Source organism: Theobroma cacao, chromosome 9 (genome assembly GCF_053813885.1).
Source record: "Theobroma cacao isolate CCN51 chromosome 9, ASM5381388v1, whole genome shotgun sequence".
Lineage (NCBI taxonomy): Eukaryota > Viridiplantae > Streptophyta > Magnoliopsida > Malvales > Malvaceae > Theobroma > Theobroma cacao.
In genome coordinates, this window is record NC_142647.1 from 1,503,637 (window position 1) to 1,528,297 (window position 24,661).

The 24,661-nt window shown below is 36.6% G+C and overlaps 5 protein-coding genes across 11 annotated transcripts; all 5 read left to right on the forward strand.

The window, feature by feature from the left end:
* The first annotated feature begins 1,930 nt into the window (after positions 1-1,930).
* LOC18587830 (early nodulin-like protein 12) lies at positions 1,931-2,810 on the forward strand. The gene is made up of 2 exons (XM_007011847.3): positions 1,931-2,148; positions 2,332-2,810. The coding sequence occupies exons 1-2, from the start codon at positions 1,968-1,970 to the stop codon at positions 2,682-2,684; spliced, it is 534 nt and encodes a 177-aa protein (XP_007011909.3). The 5' UTR covers positions 1,931-1,967; the 3' UTR covers positions 2,685-2,810.
* An 849-nt stretch (positions 2,811-3,659) lies between these two features.
* Positions 3,660-7,035, forward strand: APO2 (APO RNA-binding protein (DUF794)). Its single transcript, XM_007011848.3, has 4 exons — positions 3,660-3,851; positions 4,105-4,256; positions 4,889-5,241; positions 6,091-7,035. The coding sequence occupies exons 1-4, from the start codon at positions 3,824-3,826 to the stop codon at positions 6,920-6,922; spliced, it is 1,365 nt and encodes a 454-aa protein (XP_007011910.3). The 5' UTR covers positions 3,660-3,823; the 3' UTR covers positions 6,923-7,035.
* Positions 7,036-7,567: 532 nt separating this feature from the next.
* ATS2 (Phospholipid/glycerol acyltransferase family protein) lies at positions 7,568-11,796 on the forward strand. 4 transcript variants are annotated; one of them, XM_018127714.2, is made up of 9 exons: positions 8,379-8,530; positions 8,642-8,720; positions 8,806-8,849; positions 9,207-9,279; positions 9,551-9,745; positions 9,855-10,261; positions 10,434-10,535; positions 10,883-11,176; positions 11,444-11,796. In XM_018127714.2, the coding sequence occupies exons 2-8, from the start codon at positions 8,678-8,680 to the stop codon at positions 11,096-11,098; spliced, it is 1,080 nt and encodes a 359-aa protein (XP_017983203.2). In that variant the 5' UTR covers positions 8,379-8,530; positions 8,642-8,677; the 3' UTR covers positions 11,099-11,176; positions 11,444-11,796. The 4 variants fall into 4 exon arrangements, with proteins under 4 accessions (XP_088666499.1, XP_088666497.1, XP_088666498.1 ...); XM_088810373.1 differs by lacking the exons at positions 8,379-8,530; positions 8,642-8,720 and adding an exon at positions 7,568-7,769; XM_088810371.1 differs by having other exon boundaries at positions 8,378-8,720; positions 8,806-9,279.
* A 937-nt stretch (positions 11,797-12,733) lies between these two features.
* LOC18587834 (putative cyclic nucleotide-gated ion channel 5) lies at positions 12,734-18,769 on the forward strand. 2 transcript variants are annotated; one of them, XM_007011855.3, is made up of 8 exons: positions 12,734-12,890; positions 13,698-13,785; positions 13,920-14,502; positions 15,481-15,693; positions 15,913-16,229; positions 16,923-17,034; positions 17,156-17,392; positions 17,893-18,769. In XM_007011855.3, the coding sequence occupies exons 2-8, from the start codon at positions 13,727-13,729 to the stop codon at positions 18,589-18,591; spliced, it is 2,220 nt and encodes a 739-aa protein (XP_007011917.3). In that variant the 5' UTR covers positions 12,734-12,890; positions 13,698-13,726; the 3' UTR covers positions 18,592-18,769. The 2 variants fall into 2 exon arrangements, with proteins under 2 accessions (XP_007011917.3, XP_088665705.1); XM_088809579.1 differs by having other exon boundaries at positions 12,752-12,806.
* Positions 18,770-19,119: 350 nt separating this feature from the next.
* LOC18587835 (uncharacterized) lies at positions 19,120-24,661 on the forward strand. Of its 3 annotated transcripts, none has more exons than XM_088809576.1 (3): positions 19,120-19,568; positions 19,809-22,232; positions 24,093-24,661. In XM_088809576.1, the coding sequence occupies exons 1-3, from the start codon at positions 19,262-19,264 to the stop codon at positions 24,491-24,493; spliced, it is 3,132 nt and encodes a 1,043-aa protein (XP_088665702.1). In that variant the 5' UTR covers positions 19,120-19,261; the 3' UTR covers positions 24,494-24,661. The 3 variants fall into 3 exon arrangements, with proteins under 3 accessions (XP_088665702.1, XP_088665701.1, XP_088665703.1); XM_088809577.1 differs by having other exon boundaries at positions 19,428-19,568; positions 19,846-22,232; XM_088809575.1 differs by having other exon boundaries at positions 19,120-22,232.

Here is a 24,661-nt window from a genome sequence, read left to right on the forward strand (position 1 = left end):
GAGCCTTAACATGAAGTAACATGTGCCTTATTACATTTGGATGTTAGATTGATGCATAATTATATGTGAATCATTTTGCAAGCTAAGCTCATTAATTGTTTATGCCATGAGAGCCTTTTGCAAGCTAAGCTCAAGACTTGAAATGGCATGTTGGTGATGAGGTTAATAAAATCACTTTTCAAAAAAAAAAAATGTGAATCATTTTACTTATATATTATGCTTGCTTATATGCCTATTTTGAAATGCACCCATTATCATGTTTGAGTTACATGGTTATAATGTATGTTGGAGGATTTGATTGTGTAATTGATTGGATTAAATTTCTTGGTAGGAATTTGTTTAGTTCATCAAATATAAAACTATTGATGTTTTGGAACCTTAGATTTGATAAATTAGAAAGGGGAATTGATGGCAAGGTAAATGAAGTGAAATTAAAAGGTTTAAGGGCCAAATTTTGAATCTGGAAGTGTTGGGATCGATCCCTAAAAACCAAAAGATCGATCCTCGACCAGCAGATCACACATAAAATGTTCTATGTTTTAAAGGATCGACCCCTTAGCAAGGAGAGGTCGATCTTGGCAGAGCAAAACACATAAAAAGTGTTTTGTGTTTTAAAAGATCGACCACCCATCAAGGATAGATCGATTCTTGTAATGAAAATTGCACCACTTAGGGTACTTTTATCCTGTTTTGAGGAGTTTGTTTGGGCAACTTTGAACCAAGTTTTTAAGGCACTTTGAGTATAATTTTGGCATTTCTAAAGATGTATAATTGCCTCTTTAAAATGCACTTATCAAATCCTGGAATTGATTTGGAAAGTGGCATGTTTTATGCAAATAAGTTTATTCTAAAACTCCTTCATTTTGCTTGTTCTCCCTTTCGTATTCCATATTTGCTCACTAGGATTTTATATGTCACCTCACGCATATTTGGGGCTTACTAGAGGAGTTTTCTCAAATATATATTTTTTTGCTTTTAGATCAATAGATATTTGCTTGGCTTACTAGAAGAGTTTTCTCTTTTTGCTTGCTTTCCCTTCCTTGGATTGTAGTAAGATTTTATATCATATATATTTTTTTGTTTTTAGATCAATAGATATTTGGCTTAAGATCAATAGATATTTGGTTACTCTATCTAATTGTAACGCTTGTCATGGATCCATGTTCACAACTCAAAAGATATATGTGAGAGGTGGTAGAAGGTTCATATTTATATATACCAAAAACCCAACTCACTTTTTTATTAATGTGAGATTCGTGACATATGATACTCTTTTATTAACTTGATGCATTAACAATTTTACTTTCAAAGTGTTCTTTACAAAGATCAAACCTTAATTAACAAGAAAAAAAGATTCCTTTCCTTATCGACGAGATTAAATCGTGTGGGTTTTCACATTCTCCCAATTATAAACCCTTTCACTCAAAATAGTTTTAATGGATGACAGCGTTGGCATCAGCATATTTCATCAATGAAATCACATACCTAATCCCGTTTTGAATTAAAGTTCATACAAGAGGAAAACATATGCATGTGCAGCTTGGTATTGACAGCAAGGAAATAAAATCGAAGTCCTAAATAAAGGACCTGCTACTGTTGCTTCAAACTTGCCATCTTTTGCATAGGAAATCAATGCTATCCTCCTTGTACAAGCTTTGATTCCTCAAAACTGCTTTCCAAAACTTCCCTTGTTTGTAGAAACTTCTAAGAATCAAGCGTATCTCAAAGATCACGATATCCTCAAAGGAGGGTTCCTTTCCTTGGAACATTTTGACACCCCCTGAGAATTAAACCAGATTATTTTTCCAATGAAAAGACTCTGCAACTACAGTGGGTTTAACACGTGTCATCCATGAGGAGCTTCGGGTATCTCCCAAACCTTGAACCTGACGACTATTTAAGTCGCCAAGCCCTACTGGGAAACATCTGTAAAGTGATTTCCATATTGTAGTTTTCTGCTCTAAGCAATGGCTTCTTTGAGAACTTTGGTCCGACTTTTGGCCATAGGTTTGGTGTTGTTTAGCTTCTGTGAAGCCAAGGAACGTCTTGTTGGGGGGAGTGAAGATGCATGGAAGATCCCAGTTAACTCATCGGATTCTCTGAATCAGTGGGCTGGGAAAACCCGTTTCAAAGTTGGCGATTTTCTCAGTAATTATCTCATCTCACATTCTTCATCTGATATCCTCAATTTTTGTTCATTGTTCTTTTTTTTTATTATTATTTTAGATCAAATTTTCCATGAAAATCCGTCTGGGTTTTCACTAACCAAGCATAAACTTGATTAAATTGTTGAAAACCCTGATCTTCTCTGATCATTTTTCTTGTATGTAGTTTGGAAGTACGACGGCAAGGTTGATTCAGTGCTTCAAGTGACCAAGGAGGACTATGAAAGCTGTAACACATCCAAGCCGATCAAGGAATACAAAGACGGTGACACCAAGGTGGAGCTGGACAAATCAGGCCCGTTCTACTTCATCAGTGGAGCCGATGGTCACTGTCAGAAAGGACAGAAGCTTGTAATCGTTGTCATGTCTGAAAACAATTGGGACCATCCTGATTCCCCTACTCCAACTGCACCTGCTCCGGCACCCGCTAAAAACAGCGCCAGCCTCATCAAGCCACTCAGGGATGGCTTCCTGTTCTTGGGTCTGGCCTCTTTTGGGGTTGCTTTTGCTTTCTTTTGAGAGAGAGAGAGAGAGAGAGAGAGATATGATCTGTCTAGTAGGATTTGCAGGCTGAGAATTCATGTTTGATTTGGTTTGTGATTCGAAGTAACAAAAAGCATGGTTAATTTATGTCTCTTTATCTCCGATCCTTGTTTGATTACAAATTGATTCTGTGATTGATTATGATTTAATTTGAATTTCATGATCTTTGATTCTCCTTTTATCTACTTTTGCATGGTTTTAGTTTACTTGTGAGAGAGCTATTATCATGGGGGAGGCAATAAATTTTGATATTAATTTGATTAACAAAACAATTTAATTTTCCTTATCTGATTGAAATTAACTGTGCATGATTAACGATTTGATTTTGATATGTGAAAAAAAAAATTAAGAAATTAAAAAAGATTTTCATTGATTGATCTCTTGCTTAAAAAACAAAATTCGAATTCTTTTTTTTCTAATTTAAAAAAAAATTCCATTTACTAAGTTATCACAAAAATTTAATTTGATTTTATGATTTCAATACTTAATAAAAAAAATCTAATTAGTACTTTTTTTGAGAACCTTTTGTTTCTTATGAAAAACATAAATATAAGTAGGAAAAATAAATTATCGTCAGATTTAATGTTTATTGATATTTTTTATTCACGTAACAAATGTGATAATTAACATGATTAATCAATTATGTCAATTGTCATGTGCCACATCAATTTATCAAGTCATATGTTACGTAATATTAGTTAATTTTAAATTTGACTATGGTTAGTTTTGGTAGGATTGAGAATTTGTTTGAGTAAAAATCAAAATTTGACAGGTCGTTTAGTTACAATAAAAGGTGAAGGACTCAATTGATAAATTGGGTATTACATATGGGTTTTTTATTATTTAAACCAAAAAAGAAGATGTTGGGTCAGGCCACGGGAGCCGTAGAACTTTTTATGGGCCGGATTGGGATCCGCCTAAATTTAATGTTAAAATTAAAATACACTAAAAAATATCCTGCAATGGCTGCTTCTGTTCTTCACTGGACCAAGCAGAATCTCTGATTCTCAGTTGAGAGGGTGAGAATTCAGATAACACAAAAGTTACAAAACAAAGCCTGTTATCTTCCCTCTTTGTTAATGAAGCTGATGGTACTGTTGTTGTCAATCTAACAAATGTCAGCTTTCGCTTCATTTCGCTGCTGTAAGCTTTCTGTCCTCTCTCAAAAACATAAACTCCTCATTTGCTTCTTCACTATCTTTGGCTTATCAATTTATGATTTTTTTTCTGGGTTTTTGGAAAATTTACGTTTATTGTCATTAAGCGGGAAAAGGGTTTTTGGAGATTAATGAAAGCTTTGCTCTTTTTTTTTGTCTCTAGTCGTTTGTCTGTCAGAATACGATTTTTACAGTTTGGTTCTTCAGAGTTTTTTAAGTATATGTAATTCTGGTTTCAGGGGTGGATTGTGGTTCCACGAATCATCTGTCTCATGTTAAATTGGTGCCTTTGCCTCCCAGAATTGGGCCATCGATGCTTTCATACCACTCGAGAGCGGATTTTCTGAAGCTTAACCTCTATCCAGGCCTTAGTTTGCTTTCTTCTTTGGAGGTGTGCTGCATTTGGCTTTATGTTTTACTTCCCTGTACTCCATATTTGGCTAATTGACTTTACTTCCCTATACTCCATATTTGGCTAATTGACTTTACTTCCCTGTACTCCATATTTGGCTAATTGACTTTACTTCCCTGTACTCCATATTTGGCTAATTGACTTACTGTTGAAGTTGCAGTTGTTAAATAATGTAGGTACTTATTGAGAGAATGTGGATGAAGCCTCATTCGTGAACAATAGAATAGTTGATTAAGAAACTAACAGTAGAATAGTCTATTAAAAACTTATACCAGTTGGTAAATGTTTATCCTTATGTAACACATAGCAATAGACTATAGATTTAACTTTTGGCTTAAAATCAGGGCGAATCTTAGGACTTTTTCTTACAGAGTTTTCATTTTTGTTTCAACTTGATTTGGTTAATCATACATCATTTTTCCAAATGACAAGACCAACTGACCAATCAAATTAGTTAATAAATCATTCAAAATAATCTAATTGTAAATGTGGCAGAACTGACAGGCTCCGATGCTTAGCATGTTTATTAGAAGCGAGCAGTTTACGAGGTAATTATTAGTTTCACAAAAATTCTAACAGATTGATATTTTTGGGATTGGTGGTTTCTGCAGCACCGTAGTAGTAAACTAAAACTTCAGTCAGAGCCTAGAGCACCATCAAGAAAGTTTCATCGACCATGTGCATTGGTTGTTAGATGTGATCACCCTCAAAATGCAGACTTTCCTCGTTACTATTCAAGGAAAGAGAAAAAGCCCTTCCCTGTACCTGTACTGGAGCTGAGGCGAGCTGCTAGGGAGAGGGCCAAGAAGAGCAAAGGCCAACCTAAAAAACCAGTTCCACCTCCAAAGAATGGCTTAATTGTTAAAAGCCTGGTACCCCTTGCCTATGATGTGCTGAATGCAAGGGTTACATTAATTAACAATCTCAAGAAACTTTTGAAGGTGGTGAAAGTTCATGCTTGCGGGTAATTTTCTTCTTCTTTTGTGCTTATTTCCCCAGGAACATCCCTGATGTAGGACAGAGACAGCCTTGCACCCAGTTATTATTCACAAAAGCATGATGTTTTTAGGGAAAAACCAACCTCTTTTACTATAATGTAACAGTATGAGCCTATGAAATAATGTTTACATTTAGCATCATGAAATTTCTTACTACCAATTTTTCATTTTATTTTTGATCCATCTAGCACCAATTTTTAGAATAAGGTTGACAAGTACCATATATGTCACTTGGTTGTCATATAGGTGCTAGCACTAAAATTTAATGTTCTCACTGAGATTCATTAGTATCCTTGTAATATACCATGGCTGATTACTGTTACCACCTGCTTTTCCTTGTTAATTTTAGATAAGTGGCTTATGATTTATGTAGTGTGCCCTTTTGTATGGGATGCATTTAACACTGCACAAGTTATTTTAGCCAAGTCTAGTAACTTGGTAAGTGATTGGCCAATTCTTGACGCTTTAGTAGTTATTTTAGCCAAGTTCTCGTCTGCACATCTACATGCTTGTAAAGCACTGAGAGAAAGAAAACTCTCATCATTCAAATTGATTGAAAACTTGGAGTGGCAAAAATTTAATCATAAAGACAAGGGGCTTAAAATTTATCAGCGTCCAGTGTCATTAGATGCGTGAAATGTGAATGATCCAACTGCTTGGCTATTCTTGAATGATTCCACACTATGTTTGTTATGTAATTAGACTTAATTTCTTTCTGGTCATAATCAGAGTTCATTAGTTTATCAAAATTAATTTTTAGCCTTGAGTGCGTATAGGAAGAATTTGTATTGATTGTTTAATCTCCACATTTGCAGTTATTGTAATGAAATTCATGTTGGTCCTGTTGGGCATCCATTCAAGTCATGTAGGGGTCAACATGCTTCCTTCCGTAAGGGCCTCCATGAATGGACATACGCAACTGTTGAAGATGTATTGTTGCCAGTTGATGCCTACCATCTATATGATCGCCTTGGAAAGCGCATTCGTCACGATGAGAGGTTCTCGATTCCTCGGATTCCAGCAGTAGTTGAGCTCTGCATCCAAGCTGGTGTCAATCTTCCTGAATTTCCGACAAAGAGGAGAAGAAAGACAATCATTCGCATTGGGAAAAGGGAATTCATTGATGCTGATGAAAGTGAACTACCAGATCCTGTCCCAGAAGTTCCCTTGAAAGCAATATTGACTGAAATACCGGATCCAGAAGTAGTAGCTCCTTGTGATGAAGAGGAAACAATCTTGCTTGCTGAGGAAACACTCCAAGCATGGGAACAGATGAGGAGAGGAGCCAAGAAGCTAATGAGGATGTATCCTGTGAGGGTTTGCGGATATTGCCCGGAGGTGCATGTAGGTCCTTCTGGACACAAAGCACAGAACTGTGGGGCCCACAAGCACCAGCAACGAAATGGGCAACATGGTTGGCAAGCGGCAGTGCTAGATGACTTGATACCTCCAAGGTATGTCTGGCATGTCCCTGATGTGAAAGGACTGCCATTGCAGCGGGAGCTCAGGTCTTTCTATGGCCAAGCCCCTGCTGTGGTGGAAATTTGCGTGCAGGCTGGTGCTGCTGTGCCTGATCAATATAAACCAACCATGAGGTTGGATATTGGGATCCCCACCAGCCTTAGAGAAGCTGAAATGGTAGTTTGAACCTTTGAGGATCTTCATCCTTTATTCTGTATTCTTAATTTCCATATAAAAATGTAAATTATAATTGAATATTAGCATCAAAAATGAAGTGAAATGCAAGGTTCTTTCTATAAGATGGAATGCTTTTTATGATTTTTTTCTCTTGATAAGTTGATAGCTGCACAACCTGACTTGGTGGCATGCTTGGTTTCTCCTCCTCTGTTTGTGCTTAGTAATTAAAAAAAAAAAACTTAGGAAAAAGAACTTGAAAGAAATATTTGATGTGTTTGTTTTATAATTCCTTGAATGATCAATTCAATCAATTTAAGAAATCTTCATACAGAGATTTTAGGGCTAGAACAGAATACAGGGTAATCCACACATGCATCTTTGCAAGAATTTCTGATAATCCAAAGGAGTCTTGTGCCTCCATAACTTCTGGAACTACTTCAGCCAGTCAACTTCCACGTGTCATTAAACCATAACTTCTCAATGTGGATTCTCCTCGTGTCAATCATCCATTAACTACCTCCTAGTTTTCTTGCCACCCTCATGTTTCCCCTTTAAACCTCCCCCAATAGCAGAAGCAGAGAAAGAGAAGCATCATAAAAACAAGACAAAACGCAGATAGAGAGAAAAGTTGTATGATGCAATATGGCAGGACCCCATCAAGCAGCGCAACATTCAACAGAAGTACTTCACCAGACTAGAAAAGGACCATGTCCTGTGAAAATGGCCGTCGGTGGTTTTGCCATGGCTGCCACCATCGGTTACTTCGTCTTGTGGTCCAAAAAGAAACCTGAAGCCTCTGCCCTCGACGTGGCAAAAGTCACTACCGGTGTTGCCAAGCCTGAGAACACCCATCCACGCTAGTTGACATACCAAGTTCATCATCTTCTTCAATGCATCAGATTCTTCTTTGATACTTTCAAATTTCTTTACTTGTTCTCATCGTTCAAATGGTTTGTTGTAATCCCATTATGATTGAGAACAAACTAGCATTTGTAAACGAATTATGCTGTTCCAGACAGATGGCATAGGATGTTCCTTTCTCTTCGTTTCTATTCATTATTATTAACTTTTTACATAGCAAATCATCCAACTAAGTTTGATTACATTTATCTTTCGTTCAACTACAAGGATTACCACCTTCTTACTTAAATCGTTCTATTCTTATTATTCGACAATAAATCAATGGAAGAAAATCTGAAAAAAAGAAAAGAAAGGAAAATCTGCATACATTTGGTCAAGCCACGGGACCAGATCATCTCTTCACGTCGTAACAAAGCACCATGAACAAGAACACTGGACTATGAAACTGAACTTTGCAGACAATGGAGCCCAGTAGGAACCTAACTCGGGCTCCAACATTAGTTTGAAGATTCAAGGGTGGGTTGGGTTAGAATTGGGCCTCAAACGATTCCACGTGATGGGACCCAAGGGACCCTGGAGAGGCAGAAAGGTATCAGTTTTTCCAATTAACATCCACCGGAGAAAACAAAGCAGCTCCTGCATTTTTTTTTCCCGCAACATCATCCCAAATCCATTTCCCGCAAAGTTTTTACCACATTTTCCATACAATTCCGCCACAAAGAATCAGTAAGGCAAGAAGAATAATATAAAAACTGGGTATTGGCCTTGAAATTGGCAAATCTATCGCCACTTGCTCCTCCAACTTTCCTTCCCATCACAAAATGTATGAAATGGAAATCTAACGAACTCAACATATATACTTTACAGTTTTAGACACGCCTTCGCATTAACCCAGTCCAATATATGGAGCTCTCTTCCCTCCCTTCCGTTTCTTCTTTCTCGCTATGTAAGATACGTATATCTATACTTCCCATAATTGTATTCGTGTTCATCTTTTTGCATTTATTGGTTCTGCTTTTCCCTTTTTTCAGGTCACCCAAAGCCCAGGAGTTCTGCTACGTTGCCTTTCTTGCCTGTAATTTTAATTTTTTTTAGTGGCTATCTGTTTGGTTGCATAGAAAGTAGAGGGAAAGGTTAGCTGGAACCATTGAAGTTGAGTGAACTTCACGGTTTTTCAATAGAGGAAAAAAACTTAAGCAAAGTTTTAACCTATTATTAATTTGCTTGATGTTTTTCAATTTGAAATGCTTTGATATCTTTCCATCTTTACAGAACATATGCCTGTTTGGTCTATAGAGTTTAGACAGTGTTTCAAGTGGATTCTATGATTGGAGGACGTGTTAGGAATTCGAGAAGAACATTTGTTTTTTTTTTTTTTTATATTCTCTGTAATTTGCTTTATGGGAGTGTTCTTAATGTATTGTTTATGCAGTTTTCGAATCGTAAAGGAGCTTACTTTGGCTATTCTCTGTGTAAACGGGCAACTTTGAGAAATTCATGTAACTGTAAGTGAATTTTTACTAAACCTATGTTCTTTATGTTTGATTTAATGCTGTAAAGTGCGGATGCACTGTAAAATTGCTGCAAAATGATTTTTTTTTCCATTTAGGATATCTTTTTGGTATATATTATTGGGTTTAAATTGTTCTTGTAATTTAGTATACATGGGTTATTTGGTGGTGGATACCAAGTGAGGGTTTGTTACTTCATATATGTATAGATAAGTACCTTTACTTCAAAGAGGTTTACAAATTAGCTTTTCTCCTTTCTTTGCAGCTGCTCAAAATAACTTTTTGCGTATTTCAAGGACGCATGATGGTGTATCTTGGTGTTATTTTAATCAAAAGGAAGGTTTAAATAGATCGTATTACAATAGTAAATTACATAACGAGAACAAATTGTCCAGATACATAGTTGCGAGATCTGAATTTGCTGGGACTGGGACCCCTGATGCTGCCTATTCTTTATCAGGTTTTCCTGAAAATCTGTTCAGTCACTGACCTATTTTGTTTTATATATATATGAAATTAAAATCTTGCACCCTAACAATTTTATCGATTCGTCAAATTTCAACATGCAGAAATTAAACCGGGTTCAAAAGTTAGAGGAGTATGCTTTTATGCTGTTACAGCAATAGCAGCCATTTTACTTATTTGGTTTATGCTGGTTTTGCATCCCTTTGTGCTCTTGTTTGATCGCTACAGAAGAAAAGCTCAGCATTTTATTGCCAAACTTTGGGCTATGGCAACAGTTGCTCCTTTTTTTAAAATTGAGTTTGAAGGATTGGAGAATCTGCCTCCACAGGATGTTCCTGCCGTATATGTTTCCAACCACCAGAGTTTTTTAGACATCTATACACTTCTAACTCTTGGAAGAAGCTTCAAGTTCATCAGCAAGACGGGGATATTTCTTTATCCCATTATTGGGTGGGCCATGTCTATGATGGGTCTAATTCCATTAAAGCGCATGGACAGCAGAAGCCAGTTGGTATTCCCTCTTCTTCTTTTTTTGTTTTCGTTGTTGCAGTTGTTTCTGCTTAGCATGCCTATGTTGGATGGCAATATAGGAATCTGTTGTAGTAATATCTTTTAGATAGGCAGGTTTTCTTTTACTTTTTCTGAATTATAAATTTGATTTTCTGTTACTGTTGTGCATGTAGGACTGTCTTAAGAGATGTATGGATCTCATCAGGAACGGTGCCTCTGTCTTTTTCTTCCCAGAAGGCACACGGAGTAAGGATGGGAAGCTAGGTGCTTTCAAGGTAAGATCATGCTGGCATTCTTATTGAGTTGCTAAGTAAACTATCAATTGAAACTTATATGTCTTTGGTTTGTGCTCAAGTACCATTGATGAAAAGGTTGATACTTGCCTTGGCCATCTTCTTTACACCCAGTGGGATCACATGCATTATTTTAGATTTATAACGAATGCAATTGTCTTGTACTCAAGCCATTAAATGAATGCACACTGGAATACTTCCGAGCCCCTATCTAATAAAAAGTACTCTCTCCCATATTGATGATAGGTTTGGATTATAGAAAATTTGGAAGATTTTAGAATGCCACTGCTTATTCGAAAGCTCATGTTTGTCTTGATTTTAATGTGCAGAAAGGTGCATTTAGTGTTGCAGCAAAAACTGGAGTGCCTGTCGTTCCTATGACCCTAATTGGCACAGGCAAAATCATGCCTTTAGGACTGGAGGGTGTCATAAATTCAGGATCCGTAAAAGTTGTTATTCACAAGCCGATCAAAGGAAGTGATCCAGAAATATTATGCAATGAAGCTAGAAACACAATAGCAGATACGCTTAAGCATCAATGCTGAGAAACTAGCTGCTATGACCTCTGATTTTATGGCTCAAACTTACTCCTTTGGTGCTGATTTAAGGAACATGATTGAAAGGTACAAAATTTGCCCTTAACTTTATTGGAACTGTGTGTTTTATTTTTTTTTGGCAAATAAAATGTGATTTGTGCCATCTTTTGACCCATCTCTCCGATTTTGGACTTCTCTTTATGAAGCTGGACGCTAATAAGCACTCCATTATAAAGCTCTTAGGGATGGGATTGATAAAATATTATTGACATCAGGATGTTGTGTTTTTTCTTCAATTATGCTCTGTTCTATGCTCTGAACAAAACTTGCTCATGCTGAACCCTTTTTCTGCAGGGTTTACAATTCTGAAAATAGCACCATTTAGTTATACATGATCAGCCGCTGGCTTTTAATCACTTTCACTTTGCACCTAACAGTTTAGGCTCTTCGAGATTGTATCTGGGACCATTACATCCTATGTTTCCGACTGGCAGTAACAACTAACAAGACGGCCAATCTACCGGCTTAAGTTGGCATCAAAATTTTCTTCTATGTTGACGTCCTGCGGTTTGTGGCCATTCTGGAATAAGAGTCTGAAAAGGAATTTTGCTGTACCGGGATAGAACTTGGTTGTGTATTATTTTGTCAAAAACTACCTGCATCTGGGTGCTGCAAAATTAAAAGATAAAACTATTCTGAAGAGGTCATTCTCATGTCACTTTTCTTTCATTCCTTCTTGTTTATATAAATGCAATGGCGGCTGGCTTTGTACAAACTCTGGACCTGAAACTTATAGCTGAAGCTGTACACGGAGACAAGGTCAAGGGGGTTGGAGGCCGAAGTGGGAGTCCTGCAAGGCTGTGCCAACTCTACCTGAGTTGGCTTAATACCTTTGACCACGTTGATCTCTACACCAGATTTTGATTCATCTAATCCTTTGTTTATATCATTTTAAGAAAATTCCATCAAAAGAAATAAAGAAAGCAAATAAATTCCGTCAAAGGAAATAAAGAAAGCAAGAATCTGTAATAGTCTCAATCTGATTAATCAAATGCAGAAGATTTCTGCCAATCAAAAATTTTATCAAACCTTATATTCATATATATATATATATATATATATTAAAATCTTTTTTAATTTTCATAATTTTTAGCCGCTCGAAATATATAAATTCAATAGTAAAATAGGTTTATATAACGTGAAATATGTATGTACTATCATTAATTTCTAAAATGTCAATTGATATATATTAAAATTTATCAAATTTTTTATTAATGTGAGACTTTCATGAGAAATACTATGCTCAAAATAGATTTAAATTAAAATGGGTATTTTTCTTTTATAGATAAGAGTCAGTGCAGCAAGTAAGAAATATCGATTTTTCTTTACTTAATAAATAAGATATATGTAAATATATATATATATATATATATATATATATATATATGTAAAACTAACGCAGATAAAGAAAAATAAAATTAAAAAACAAAAAAAAGAGGTAAAGGCACGGGTAACGGGTTTCGATTTGGGGACGTCAAAAGCGACAGCCAATAAAACTGACAGCAGAGGGTCAAATAAGTCATTTCGTAAATTTGACTCGCTTTCTTCTTCTTGGCCTTTCTTGGTAAATGATATTTTCATCTTCATCTTTCTTTTTCCCACTTTCTTCTTCTTCTTCGTCTGCTTCTTCTCTCCTCTTCTTCAGTGGCGCCTAATTGTAAATCTATCTTTATTTCTTGTTTTTAATTTTATCTGTAAGTTTTTAAATTCAATTTTTGAAGTAAAAGCTTCAAGGATTTCTGTAAGTATTTGCTTTCTCTCTTCTCAATTTATTTTTATTTAATATTATTTCTTTTTCTTTTTTGTGCATTCTTAATTTTGTTTTCTAGCTTGAATGTTTTCTGGATTTTTTTCTTAGGTTTAATGTAAAAATTATGCATTTTTTTTTTATAGTTTGATTCTGATGAATTGAAGCTTGAACTGAGAACTTCCAATCTAGGAGTTCACTTTGCTTCTCTAATTAGTTGTTTTACTGCGTTTTAGTGCATGTTACATTCGATTAAGTGGTCAACTACGGGGAGATAATTTGATTCTTTAAAAGACTGGAAATGTTGAGAATACTAGAAAAGAAAAGTGAATCAATGAGTCAAGTTTTAGAGCCAGTTTTTAGGGATCGGGTTATATAGATGGAGACTTTAATCAATTTCTAGCAATTTAAGTTACTAAAGATAGAAGAATTAGGAAAGTGGGAAATTTTTATTGAAACTAAGGTTGTTGCTTGATTAATAGATGAAAAGATAATATTAGTGGCTTTTTGGTAACTGGAGAAGAGACGTGTGTTAGTTAAAGTTAGGTTTGTCTTCTAAAGAGTGAGATTAGAGGCATTTGGTTTGTTGAAATTCAAAGAAAAAGATGATAATTTGTGCTGTTGAGAAACATCAACTAGTTCATTAATTGACTCCCTATTCTATTCATGCATTGAAATTGTGACTAATGGCCTTGCATTTTCTGGCATTTTAGCTGCTTAACTGCTGATCTTAGACTGGTATCCGAGCAACTGGTGCTAATTGGTTAGCTCTTGATTGATTTCTCTTTGTTTGGATTGCAGGATGTATTTATGTGCTTAATTGCAAAAAAATGTTTGATTGTGGTTATAAAGCTCAGTACATGAGTGGTCAGAGGGAGAAGTTTGTCAGGTATTGAAAGCACTATTCTAAATATTCTTTTATGCACTTCTCTCTCTCTCTCTCTCTCTCTCATGTGGTCACAGGGATACGTTTTTAAAGGTGAAGGCTTATAATCTTTATGTTTTACTTTCTATTTTCTCTAGGTTGGATGACTTGGACTCTAGATTGTCATCACCCTCTGATGCAGGATTGAAAAAATGTGGATTTAACATTGAGGGATTCAATCGTTCTGGCCATGCAAACAGTACAACATCTAGGTCTTTCAAGAGAGGGATCAGAAAGGGATCTGAAGGACTTAAGTCAATTGGTCGCTCTCTTGGATTTGGGGTTTCTCGAGCAGTATTTCCAGAGGATCTTAAAGCATCAGAGAAGAGGATTTTTGATCCTCAGGATAAATTCCTCTTGCTTTGCAATAAATTATTTTTCGTATCATGTATTCTGGCTGTATCGGTGGACCCTCTATTTTTTTATCTTCCAGTTATTAATAATTCAGAAAATTGTCTCATGATGGATAAAAAATTAGCAGTCACGGCAACAACTCTGCGGACAATTATTGATGCTTTCTATCTTATGCGCATGGCTCTCCAGTTCCGTACTGCTTATATTGCTCCATCATCTCGGGTTTTTGGACGAGGTGAACTTGTGATAGATCCTGCACAAATAGCCAAGCGATACTTGCAGCGATATTTCATCATTGATTTTCTAGCTGTGCTTCCGTTACCACAGGTCTTAAAAGTTGTTTCCCTTAGTATTTAAAACCTGAAGGCTGCATATTTTCCCTGTTCTAATGCATGTAGCTCTGTGTTTCTTGCATTATATCCTTCTTTCTTTATTTTCTTCTTTGTGAGCGACAAGCATATTTTATTATGATTTCTGTGGGAGTTAAATCCATCTGATGTCGTAGTGTTGTTCATTCTTTATTCTTGTTTTGCCTGTTATTTGTTCTTTATGAGAATTAACTTTTTTTCTATACATGCTGCTTTCTGTTATATTGACACACTCTTTACTGCATGTATTCTATCACTTAAAGTGGGAAACACATGAGCAGGTTGATGTTTTATTTTGCATGGCAGATATGTGCTCTGGGATAATATTTTTTTCATTACATTTTTTTCCTTCTGCCTATCAATTTTGCATTTTGGAGAACATCTAGTATTTCTTCCATAAATATTTATGTATGCGTGATGAGTGTTTATGTATTCAACTATATCAACTAGTAAAAGTATTGTTATAAAGTCTTTAAGATTCATAGAGTTAGTAATGATATCATCAAGTACAATAGGAGTTAGTGGCAATGTTCAATACTGGTGGATCTATGGCCTGCCATCTTGTCTGTCTTTTGAATTTCTGGCTTGCTGAAGGAAATAAGTGATGGTGTTAATTCACATCTTTTGAAGTAAGCCCTTGCGCACTTTAGTACAAGGCCAATTTAAATATTCTTAAGTTCCTAATACAGAATGGGTATAACCTGCATAGGATTTTTCTGTGAAAAACTGGCAGAAAAGTGTTGTCCTCTAACTGCTTAATATGTTGATTATGAATGTTCAGGCTAGATTATATGTCCATTATTATATTAGGGAGGGATGGTTTCCTATACTTAAGGAATAATGTCAATGAGCTGTCATTGTGGCATGGCGTCCTAGTTGCAACTTGGCTGGTCAAAAGCATCTATAGCTTTCTCATTATTTTTGTTCATATATGCAGATTATTGTTTGGAGATTTCTTCATAGTTCAAATGGTTCAGATGTACTTGCAACAAAACAGGCCTTGTTTTTTGTTGTCTTGCTTCAGTACATCCCTAGATTTCTTAGAGTTGTACCCTTAACATCAGAAATGAAAAGGACAACTGGTGTCTTTGCTGAAACCGCTTGGGCTGGAGCTGCATATTATTTGCTATTATATATGCTTTGTAGTCATGTAAGTGCCTAATTAAATTGTCTTTATTTCACTAATGAAACCTGCTGTTAATTGTTCTCCACCCTGTTTGTTTTGATGCTAGCTGAGCAGGTCTTTCTTGCTAATTTTGATCTCTGGGGCTCAATTTTCACCTAATAACCTGTTCTAGCCCTGTTATGCAAATATGGTTACTCAAGTAATTACTTTTTGATCTGTGTTTCTGTTGGATGAATGTTTCAGATAGTAGGGGCATTCTGGTACTTGTTAGCTGTAGAACGAAATGACACATGCTGGCGGCGGGCTTGTAGGGATAGTGGTAGTGATAAATGCAATAAAGATTTCTTGTACTGTGGGAATCAGCAGATGGAAGGTTATAGCACATGGGCTGGCATCAGAAGCTCTGTTCTTAGTGATAAGTGCCCTGCAGATGACAATAATGATAATCCTCCTTTTGATTTTGGAATCTTCACTAACGCTTTGTCATCTGGCATTGTCTCATCAACAAATTTTTTTTCAAAGTACTGCTACTGTTTATGGTGGGGTCTACAGAACTTGAGGTGGGAAAACACATTCCTTTTAAGTGCTGATTGAGATATATAAAATAAGAAAAGAAAAATAGTGGTGGATTCAGTGATATGATAATTTGTAGTGTGTGTCGGGTTATGCTGAAACAGATAGTTGCATTCATATGAGACATTGATAATTATATATTTACCATGATTGCAGGTGACAAAGTTTATTGGTAGTACTGCATTGAATAATCTTTACAAAACTATTTTCCTGAAAGAGAATTGGAAGGCACTACTGTGGAAAGTTTTCATACCTTCTTGGGGAATGGATATGAAATAGATGCACTCTAGGTTATGTTTTCAGTTTATCTATTATTTATTAACAGGGACTTGGATGTTAAACTCCTTGTTTAAAAACTTAATGCATCTTGTCTGTAGTCTTGATGGTTAGACATTCTCAGATATCTACACATATAAATTATTTTCTTGTGCTAATCTTGCATGCTTATGCAATTTTCTAAAGGACATATTAATTCAAGAAAGCAGAAAATGTGCTGTTTGACATTAAGGCATTTGTATTAACTGTCCTTTAAAATTGTATCTTATATATCTTGCCAACATGAATTAAATATGTAATTAATGCATATATTTGTTTGATGTTTTTTTGTGTAAAATTAAACTATCCGTTTTAACATTGCTGATTACTAATATTCTTCTGTATTTTCTTTAATCTCTCTGCAGTACCCTTGGCCAGGGGCTTCAAACCAGCACCTATCCTGGAGAGGTTATATTCTCCATAGCACTTGCAATTTTTGGACTCATCCTCTTTGCGCTTCTGATTGGAAACATGCAGGTGAATTTTGGACTTCATCCCATGCATTGTCATTTAATTACTAAGTTGATACTGTCGAAGCACTCTGTTGACTGATCCAATGGTGTTCTGACATTGTGGTTGTTTTCAATCTTGTAAACAGACCTATCTTCAGTCTCTCACTATTCGGCTAGAAGAAATGAGGATCAAAAGGCGTGACTCAGAACAGTGGATGCATCACCGTATGCTTCCCCAGGACCTTAGGGAACGGGTAAGACGTTACGACCAATATAAGTGGTTGGAAACACGTGGTGTTGATGAAGAAAACTTGGTTCAGAGCCTTCCAAAGGATCTGAGGAGAGATATTAAGAGACACCTCTGTCTGGCTTTGGTTAGAAGGGTAAGTTCTTGTCCTCTTCTCCTATTCATATCTTTCCCGTATTCATTTTCTTCTTTTGTCTTTGGTTTTTGGTGTCTTCCTTATTGGCAGTCCTGAGAAATACAAGTTCTGGATTGTTCGTATAATGGGTTACCTTGACAATCATCTTTCCCTTGGTTTTTTCTATTCTTGTTTGAAAGCATGTAGAGTATATCTTTTCCTCAAAACATAATTCTAAATTTTGCATTATATATAAATGATTAGTAGTCTGTAGTAATTTTTGTTTGGTGAATTTTCTGATTGGTTGTCTCAGAAGTTTTTCTGCTCTTATATGATGATCTCGATTCGGTTCTTTATTTGCGTATAAAGCTGTTCTTTATCTTCAATTGCCTTTTCCTTTCCTCCCGTTATTTTTTTGGGATGACCCTTGCTTCCAGCAGGATTGGTCCTTTCCAACTGGCCTTAATATTGTATAGTTATGGTACCATGCTGCTTGATAACTGCTTTGCTTCGTCTTGTAGGTTCCTCTATTCGAGAGTATGGATGAGAGGTTGCTTGATGCCATTTGTGAACGGCTTAAACCATGCTTGTTTACTGAGAGCACTTACATAGTTCGAGAGGGGGATCCAGTCGATGAGATGCTTTTCATCATTCGTGGCCGGCTTGAGAGTGTAACAACAGATGGTGGGAGGAGTGGGTTTTTCAACCGCAGTTTGCTGAAAGAAGGAGATTTCTGTGGAGAGGAACTTTTAACTTGGGCATTGGATCCCAAATCTGGTGCTAACCTTCCATCATCTACTAGAACAGTGAAGGCTTTGACTGAGGTTGAGGCTTTTGCCCTAATAGCTGAGGAGTTGAAGTTTGTTGCCAGTCAATTCAGGCGTCTCCACAGTAGACAGGTGCAACATACCTTCCGTTTTCACTCACAGCAGTGGAGGACCTGGGCAGCTTGCTTTATCCAAGCCGCTTGGCGGCGTTATTCCAAGAGGAAGAATGTGGAGCTTCGTAGGAAGGAAGAAGAAGAAGCAGAAGGGATGGATGGAACCCGCAATAACAGTGGTGGAGGTTCATACAGCCTCGGTGCCACTTTCTTAGCTTCCAAGTTTGCAGCAAATGCACTTCGTGGTATCCATCGGAATCGGAATGCTAAGAGTGCAAAGGAGTTGGTGAAACTACAAAAGCCTCCGGAGCCTGATTTTACTGCCGAAGATGCAGATTGATTTGTTAAAATGCTGTTACTTTGATCTAAATTGTATTCGCTTGGCAGATCTAAAAACAATGTATAATATCACACACATTCCAGTTTGGAATAGGAGTTGTTAAGGCTTGCTGGAGAAATGTTATGACTGTAAAGCTTGCTAGCTGCTTTATTATGCCTACGGATTCCCATTTCTCTAACCAAGTATAGCTGAGAATATTAAGGCCTCTTATCATGTTCCAATTGTAGGGAAAGGGCGTTTCAATGATTGCACGTGTGAAGAAACATATGATGTGTGCCCCCGGATCATCATATGGAAAAGCCATCCTTGCTAACGAACAGCATTTTTTCCAACGTTGGATGTTGACGGAATTGCTTGTAATTAATCTTCTGTGTCTCATTAGTTCTGATGTGATAGGATTTAAATGGAATCCGACCCTACCTCGGACCAAGATTAGTAAGAATGAAGCACCACCATATCTTCCAGCCCCACAAACACCCCGTGTTCACGAAGATATTTGAAAGAGTAATGAAAATGAGTAGTGTACATTTTCCACGGAGGGAAGACTTTGACTTCCCAAGTGAAAGGATTCCCTCGTTTCCTCTAAATACTACTTCTTCATTCAGATTCTGCGTAACAATTTGCCATTTGAAGTTCATTAGAACCAAAACCTGCTTCTGCAATCAAAGATATGGTACTCTTGTTGATCAGACAATCATCTTTGTCCTTCCGAGTCTCGTTCTTCTTCACCCTCCTGCTGCTTTCTTCTTTCCATGTCTTCGTTTCTGTCTCTGTTTCAAATTCTTCAATTCCTAGAGATGAATCAACAGGAGTGAAGGAAGCGAATGCTCTTCTTAAGTGGAAGGCTAGTCTTGATCATCAAAGTCAGTCTGTCCTGTCTTCTTGGGTTGGAAATGACACTTGCTACTGGATTGGGATCATTTGTGACAAGTCTGGAAGGGTTAGCCACTTGAACCTTTCAAACTCCGGTTTAATAGGTACACTTCATGATTTTAGCTTCTCTTCTTTCCCTGAACTTGCTGTTCTTGATCTATGGAACAATTCTCTCCGTGGAATGATTCCATCCGATATCGGCAATATATCTAAACTAACCTATCTCGACTTGTCTGTCAATTATTTTTTTGGAAATATACCTTTTGAAATAGGAAAGTTAAGGTCTCTTTCTCAGCTCTATTTAGAAAATAACATTCTGACAAGTTCAATCCCTCTTTTTATAGGAAACTTGACAAACCTGTCCTTTCTTTACTTGTTCAGAAATAAGCTCTCTGGTGCTATACCTCAACAAGTTGGAATGTTGAAATCTCTATATAAACTTTCACTCTCTAACAATAATCTAGTCGGTTCTCTCCCAAACTCTATTGGAAATTTAAGTAACTTATCAGATCTTCGTCTTTTTAACAACAAAATTTCAGGACCCATACCTCAAGATATTAGAATGTTAAAGTCACTTGATTGGCTTGATTTGTCTAACAATTCTTTCAATGGAACCATTCCATCAAATATCGGTAATCTAACTAAACTAACTTACCTCCACTTGTCTGTTAATTATTTTTCAGGAAATATACCTTTTGAAATAGGAAATCTATCTAAACTAACTTACCTCGACTTGTCTACTAATTATTTTTTTGGAAATATACCTTTCGAAATAGAAAAGTTAAGGTCTCTTTCTCAGCTGTATCTAGAAAATAACATTCTGACAGGTTCAATCCCTCTTTCTATAGGAAAGTTAAAATCTCTTTCTGTGCTTCACCTATCAGAAAATATTCTAACAGGTTCAATTCCTCCTACTATAAGAAACTTGAAAAAATTATCACATCTTCACCTTTATGATAATAAGTTACATGGATCAATTCCTCGGGAATTAGGAAAGCTGCGATCCCTTGTCGACTTAAGACTGTTCAACAACAGTCTCAGTGGTTTCATTCCAGCAGAGATGAACAATCTTACACATTTGAAACTTTTGGCACTCAGCCATAACTACTTGATTGGCCATTTACCACAACAGGTGTGCCTTGGTGGGGCACTTGAAAATTTTACTGCACACAACAACCTTTTCACAGGTCCAATCCCAAAGAGTCTGAAGAACTGTACCAGCCTGTACAGAGTTCGGCTTGAACACAATCAACTTACTGGGAATTTGTCCGAAGATTTAGGCATATACCCGAACTTGGACTATCTAGATTTGAGTTACAATAAATTCTGTGGTGAGCTATCACCAAAATGGGGTCAGTGCCACAATCTAACAAGCCTAAGGCTCTCAAACAATAATATCTCCGGTCAGATACCGTCAGAGCTTGCAAAGGCAACTAAGCTACACGTATGTGACCTTTCTTCAAATAATCTAGTTGGGGAGATTCCAAGGGAGCTGGGAGAGTTACAATTGTTGTTCAACCTTACGCTGAAAGATAATCATCTTTCAGGTAGTATTCCTCCAGAAATTGGAATGCTATCTGATCTTACGGATCTTAACTTGGCAGCAAACAACCTGAACAGCTCCATCCCAAGACAATTGAGCATGTGTGAGAAACTCATAGAACTGAATTTGAGCAGCAATAGATTGAGTGGAGAAATTCCGTTAGAGCTTGGAAGCTTGTCCTTTCTTGAAATTCTTGATCTCAGTCAGAATTCGCTAACAAGAAAAATACCGGAGCAAGTTGGGAACTTGAAAACTTTGGAAAAGCTGAACCTCTCTCACAACAAGCTCTTGGGTTTTATTCCATCAACTTTTGCTGATATGTTAAGCTTGACATCTGTTGATATATCTTACAATCAGTTGGAGGGTCCTCTTCCAAACAATAAGGCCTTTCATGAGGCTTCATTTGAGGCTTTCAGAAACAACAAAGCTTTGTGTGGAAATATCACAGGTTTGGAACCGTGTCCTTCAAATGTAATCCATAGTCTTGCTCACAAAAGGACTAAGAAAATGGTGGTTGCAATTGTGGTCTCTGTTTTATGCTCACTACTTCTTGTATTTGTTGTCTTTGGGATTCTTTCTTGTATCAAACAAAGAGAGAGAAATACTGAGAACAAGCCAAGGACAGTAAAAAGTCAGAATCTATTTGCAATTTGCAACTATGACGGGAAAAGGATATACGAAAACATAGTTGAAGCAACTGAAGAATTTGACTCCAAATATTGCATTGGGGTCGGAGGATATGGAAGCGTTTACAAAGCTCAATTGTCGAGTGGTCAAATAGTCGCTCTGAAAAAACTTGACCCACTTGCGGAAGGTGGGGTGGTAGACCAAAAAGCTTTTCATAGTGAGATTCGTGCCTTGACTGAAATACGCCATCGCAATGTTGTGAAACTTTATGGTTTCTGCTCTCATCCCCGACACTCAATTCTGGTGTACGAGTTCTTGAAAGGAGGAAGCCTAGAGAAGATGCTGAGCACTGAGGAACAAGCAATGGAGTTTGAATGGATTAAGAGGGTAAATGTCATTAAAGGCGTGGCTAATGCTGTGTCCTACATGCACCATGACTGCTCCCCTCCCATAGTCCATCGTGACATTTCAAGCAAGAATATTCTGCTAGATTCAGAATATGAGGCTCATGTAGCAGACTTTGGCGCTGCCAGGCTTCTAAAGCCTGACTCATCCAATTGGACCTCGTTTCAAGGCACTTTTGGTTACTCAGCCCCCGGTTAGTTTTCTTTTCTTTCCATCTTTTTCTTCTTTTATGCATGCTTTATGCTTTCTTGGCTCTTTTAAGCTACAATTTGAAAATGTTAGATTAGAAAATTTGGTGAAGTAATAATGCTAAGACCGAAACCAAACAATATTGAACTTGGATACCTGATTTGTTCAACACAAGCCAACTAGATGTTAGTCAACAATACAAAGGAAATTAGCAAAATTTGATCTTTGCAATCGGTTGTGCTTTCATCTCTACTTTTCAATCACCAAAAAGGGATTTTTTTTTTAATGGTTAATTATCCTAGATAGCTCCAGCTTCAAATTAAAAGGCCTAAAAGCACTCCTCAGAGGAACAAAAAAGATGAGAATCGCACATGGACTGTTAGCTCTGTTATGGCACGTTTGGTTCGCGGAATAGATAGGAATGGAATAGAATAATTATTACGTGGGAATAGAATGAGGTGGGAATAGAATAGAATAAGTATTATATAGTTTGGTATGATGAATGGAATAGAGTAGGAATAATTATTATGACTTATTACAGTGTTTGATTGGTAACAATAGCTTTAGAATAGGAAAGGAATAGAAAATAAAAAGACAAAAATACCCTTTATTATATTTAATTATTTTTATTTTATTTTTTAAATATTAATAATTTATAATTAATTAAAATATTAATAATTAATAATTTAAATATAAATATTTTAATATAATTTAATTACTAATATTTTAATTAATAATATTTTATTTATAATTTAATATTATTATTATTAAAAATATTAATAATTTTTATTTTTATATTCATTAAAAATTTAATATATTAATAATTTAATAAATAAAACATTAATAGTTTAAATATTAATATTTAATATTTTAATCATATTAATATTAATAATGTTTAAATTATATACAAAATATTAATATTTTAAATTTTATAAATAATTTATTCTTTTATTTTATTTTTTACCTTTTTCTTTTTTTCTTTTTCATGAGCCGGTCGCCGGAAAGGCGACCGGTGTAACAAAACGCCGATCTGGCGCACCTTGTGGCCAGATCTGGCCACTACGGCGCCAGATCGGCGCTTTCCCGCGGCTAGATCTGGCTGTGGAGTGCCAGATCCAACCGTGGGATCTGGTCGGGAAGCACCAGATCCGGTGCTTCCCGCTGCCAGATCTGGCCGTTGAGTGCCAGATCTGGCCAAATCTCCGGCGTAACCTGGTCCGACCATATTCGGTCATAAAATCGCCGTCACAGCCGCTTCCGTCGCAGTCGCCGCCGCTTTCGCTGCCGTCGCCGCCGCTTTCGCTGCCGTCGCCGCCGCTGCTAACATCATCTCCGGCGTTGATGCCACTTAGAGAGAGAATAAGAGAGGAAAGAATGGGGGAAGAGAGAGAAAGAAAATGAGAAAATGAGAAAAAAAATATATATATAGGTCTAGGGTTGTAATATTTATAAACAGTAAGGGGCATTTTAGTTATATTATAATTCAAAGCTATTCCCATGGTCACAGAATAGCAAAAACCATGGAGAGCCTCGGGTTTAACTAAGCCTGAGTTTTACCCCTTTTGAGAGAATAGCTATTACTAAGTAATAGCTATTCTTTGTGGTATTACCATACCAAACGGAGGTACGCTATTCCTTTGGGAATAGACAGGGAATAGCTTAGCTATTCCCTGTACCAAACGTGCAGTTAAAGAAAACCTGCAAGGCAGGCCTCAAACATCTGAACAGTCTTGTTTTGTTTTGCTTGACTTCTGGTAGTGAGATAATTACCTCCTATATATATGGAAGGAAGCTGAAGTTGAAATTCCAAAGGTATTCATGCACTTCAGTTTCACTGTTTCTGATAGATATCTTTCTTTTGTAGAGCTTGCTTACACCATGAAAGTGAATGAAAAATGCGATGTCTTCAGCTTCGGAGTCATGACATTGGAGACACTCATGGGAAGGCATCCTGGGGATCTCATATCTTCCCTGTCATCATCATTTTCTTCCTCCTCGCCATCATGCTCATCATCAGCAACCGTCAATCATGTACTGCTGAAAGATTTGTTGGACCAGCGTCTCCCACCTCCTAGGAAACAAGTAGCAGCAAAACTGGTCTCAATTGTAAAACTAGCATCTACCTGCTTACATGCCAGTCCACAATCTCGACCAAGTATGCAACAAGCTTCTCAGGAGCTGTCAATTCAGAATCCACCCTCAGTGAATCAGTTTCACTCATTGACATTAGGGCAACTGCTTGATTCCAGCAGTTATATATCCTGAACATGTAATCGTTCCCTCTTTAATTGTTCTGTTATTATTCTGTTCTGATTCTGCATTTCCTTTCTCATGTTTCTGTCACTTTATGTTTCAATTAGTTTGCGTATCATTGGCTTGAAAAGTGTACTTTGATTAGATAATAAAATAGTTTCATGATTAATTTTCTGAAAA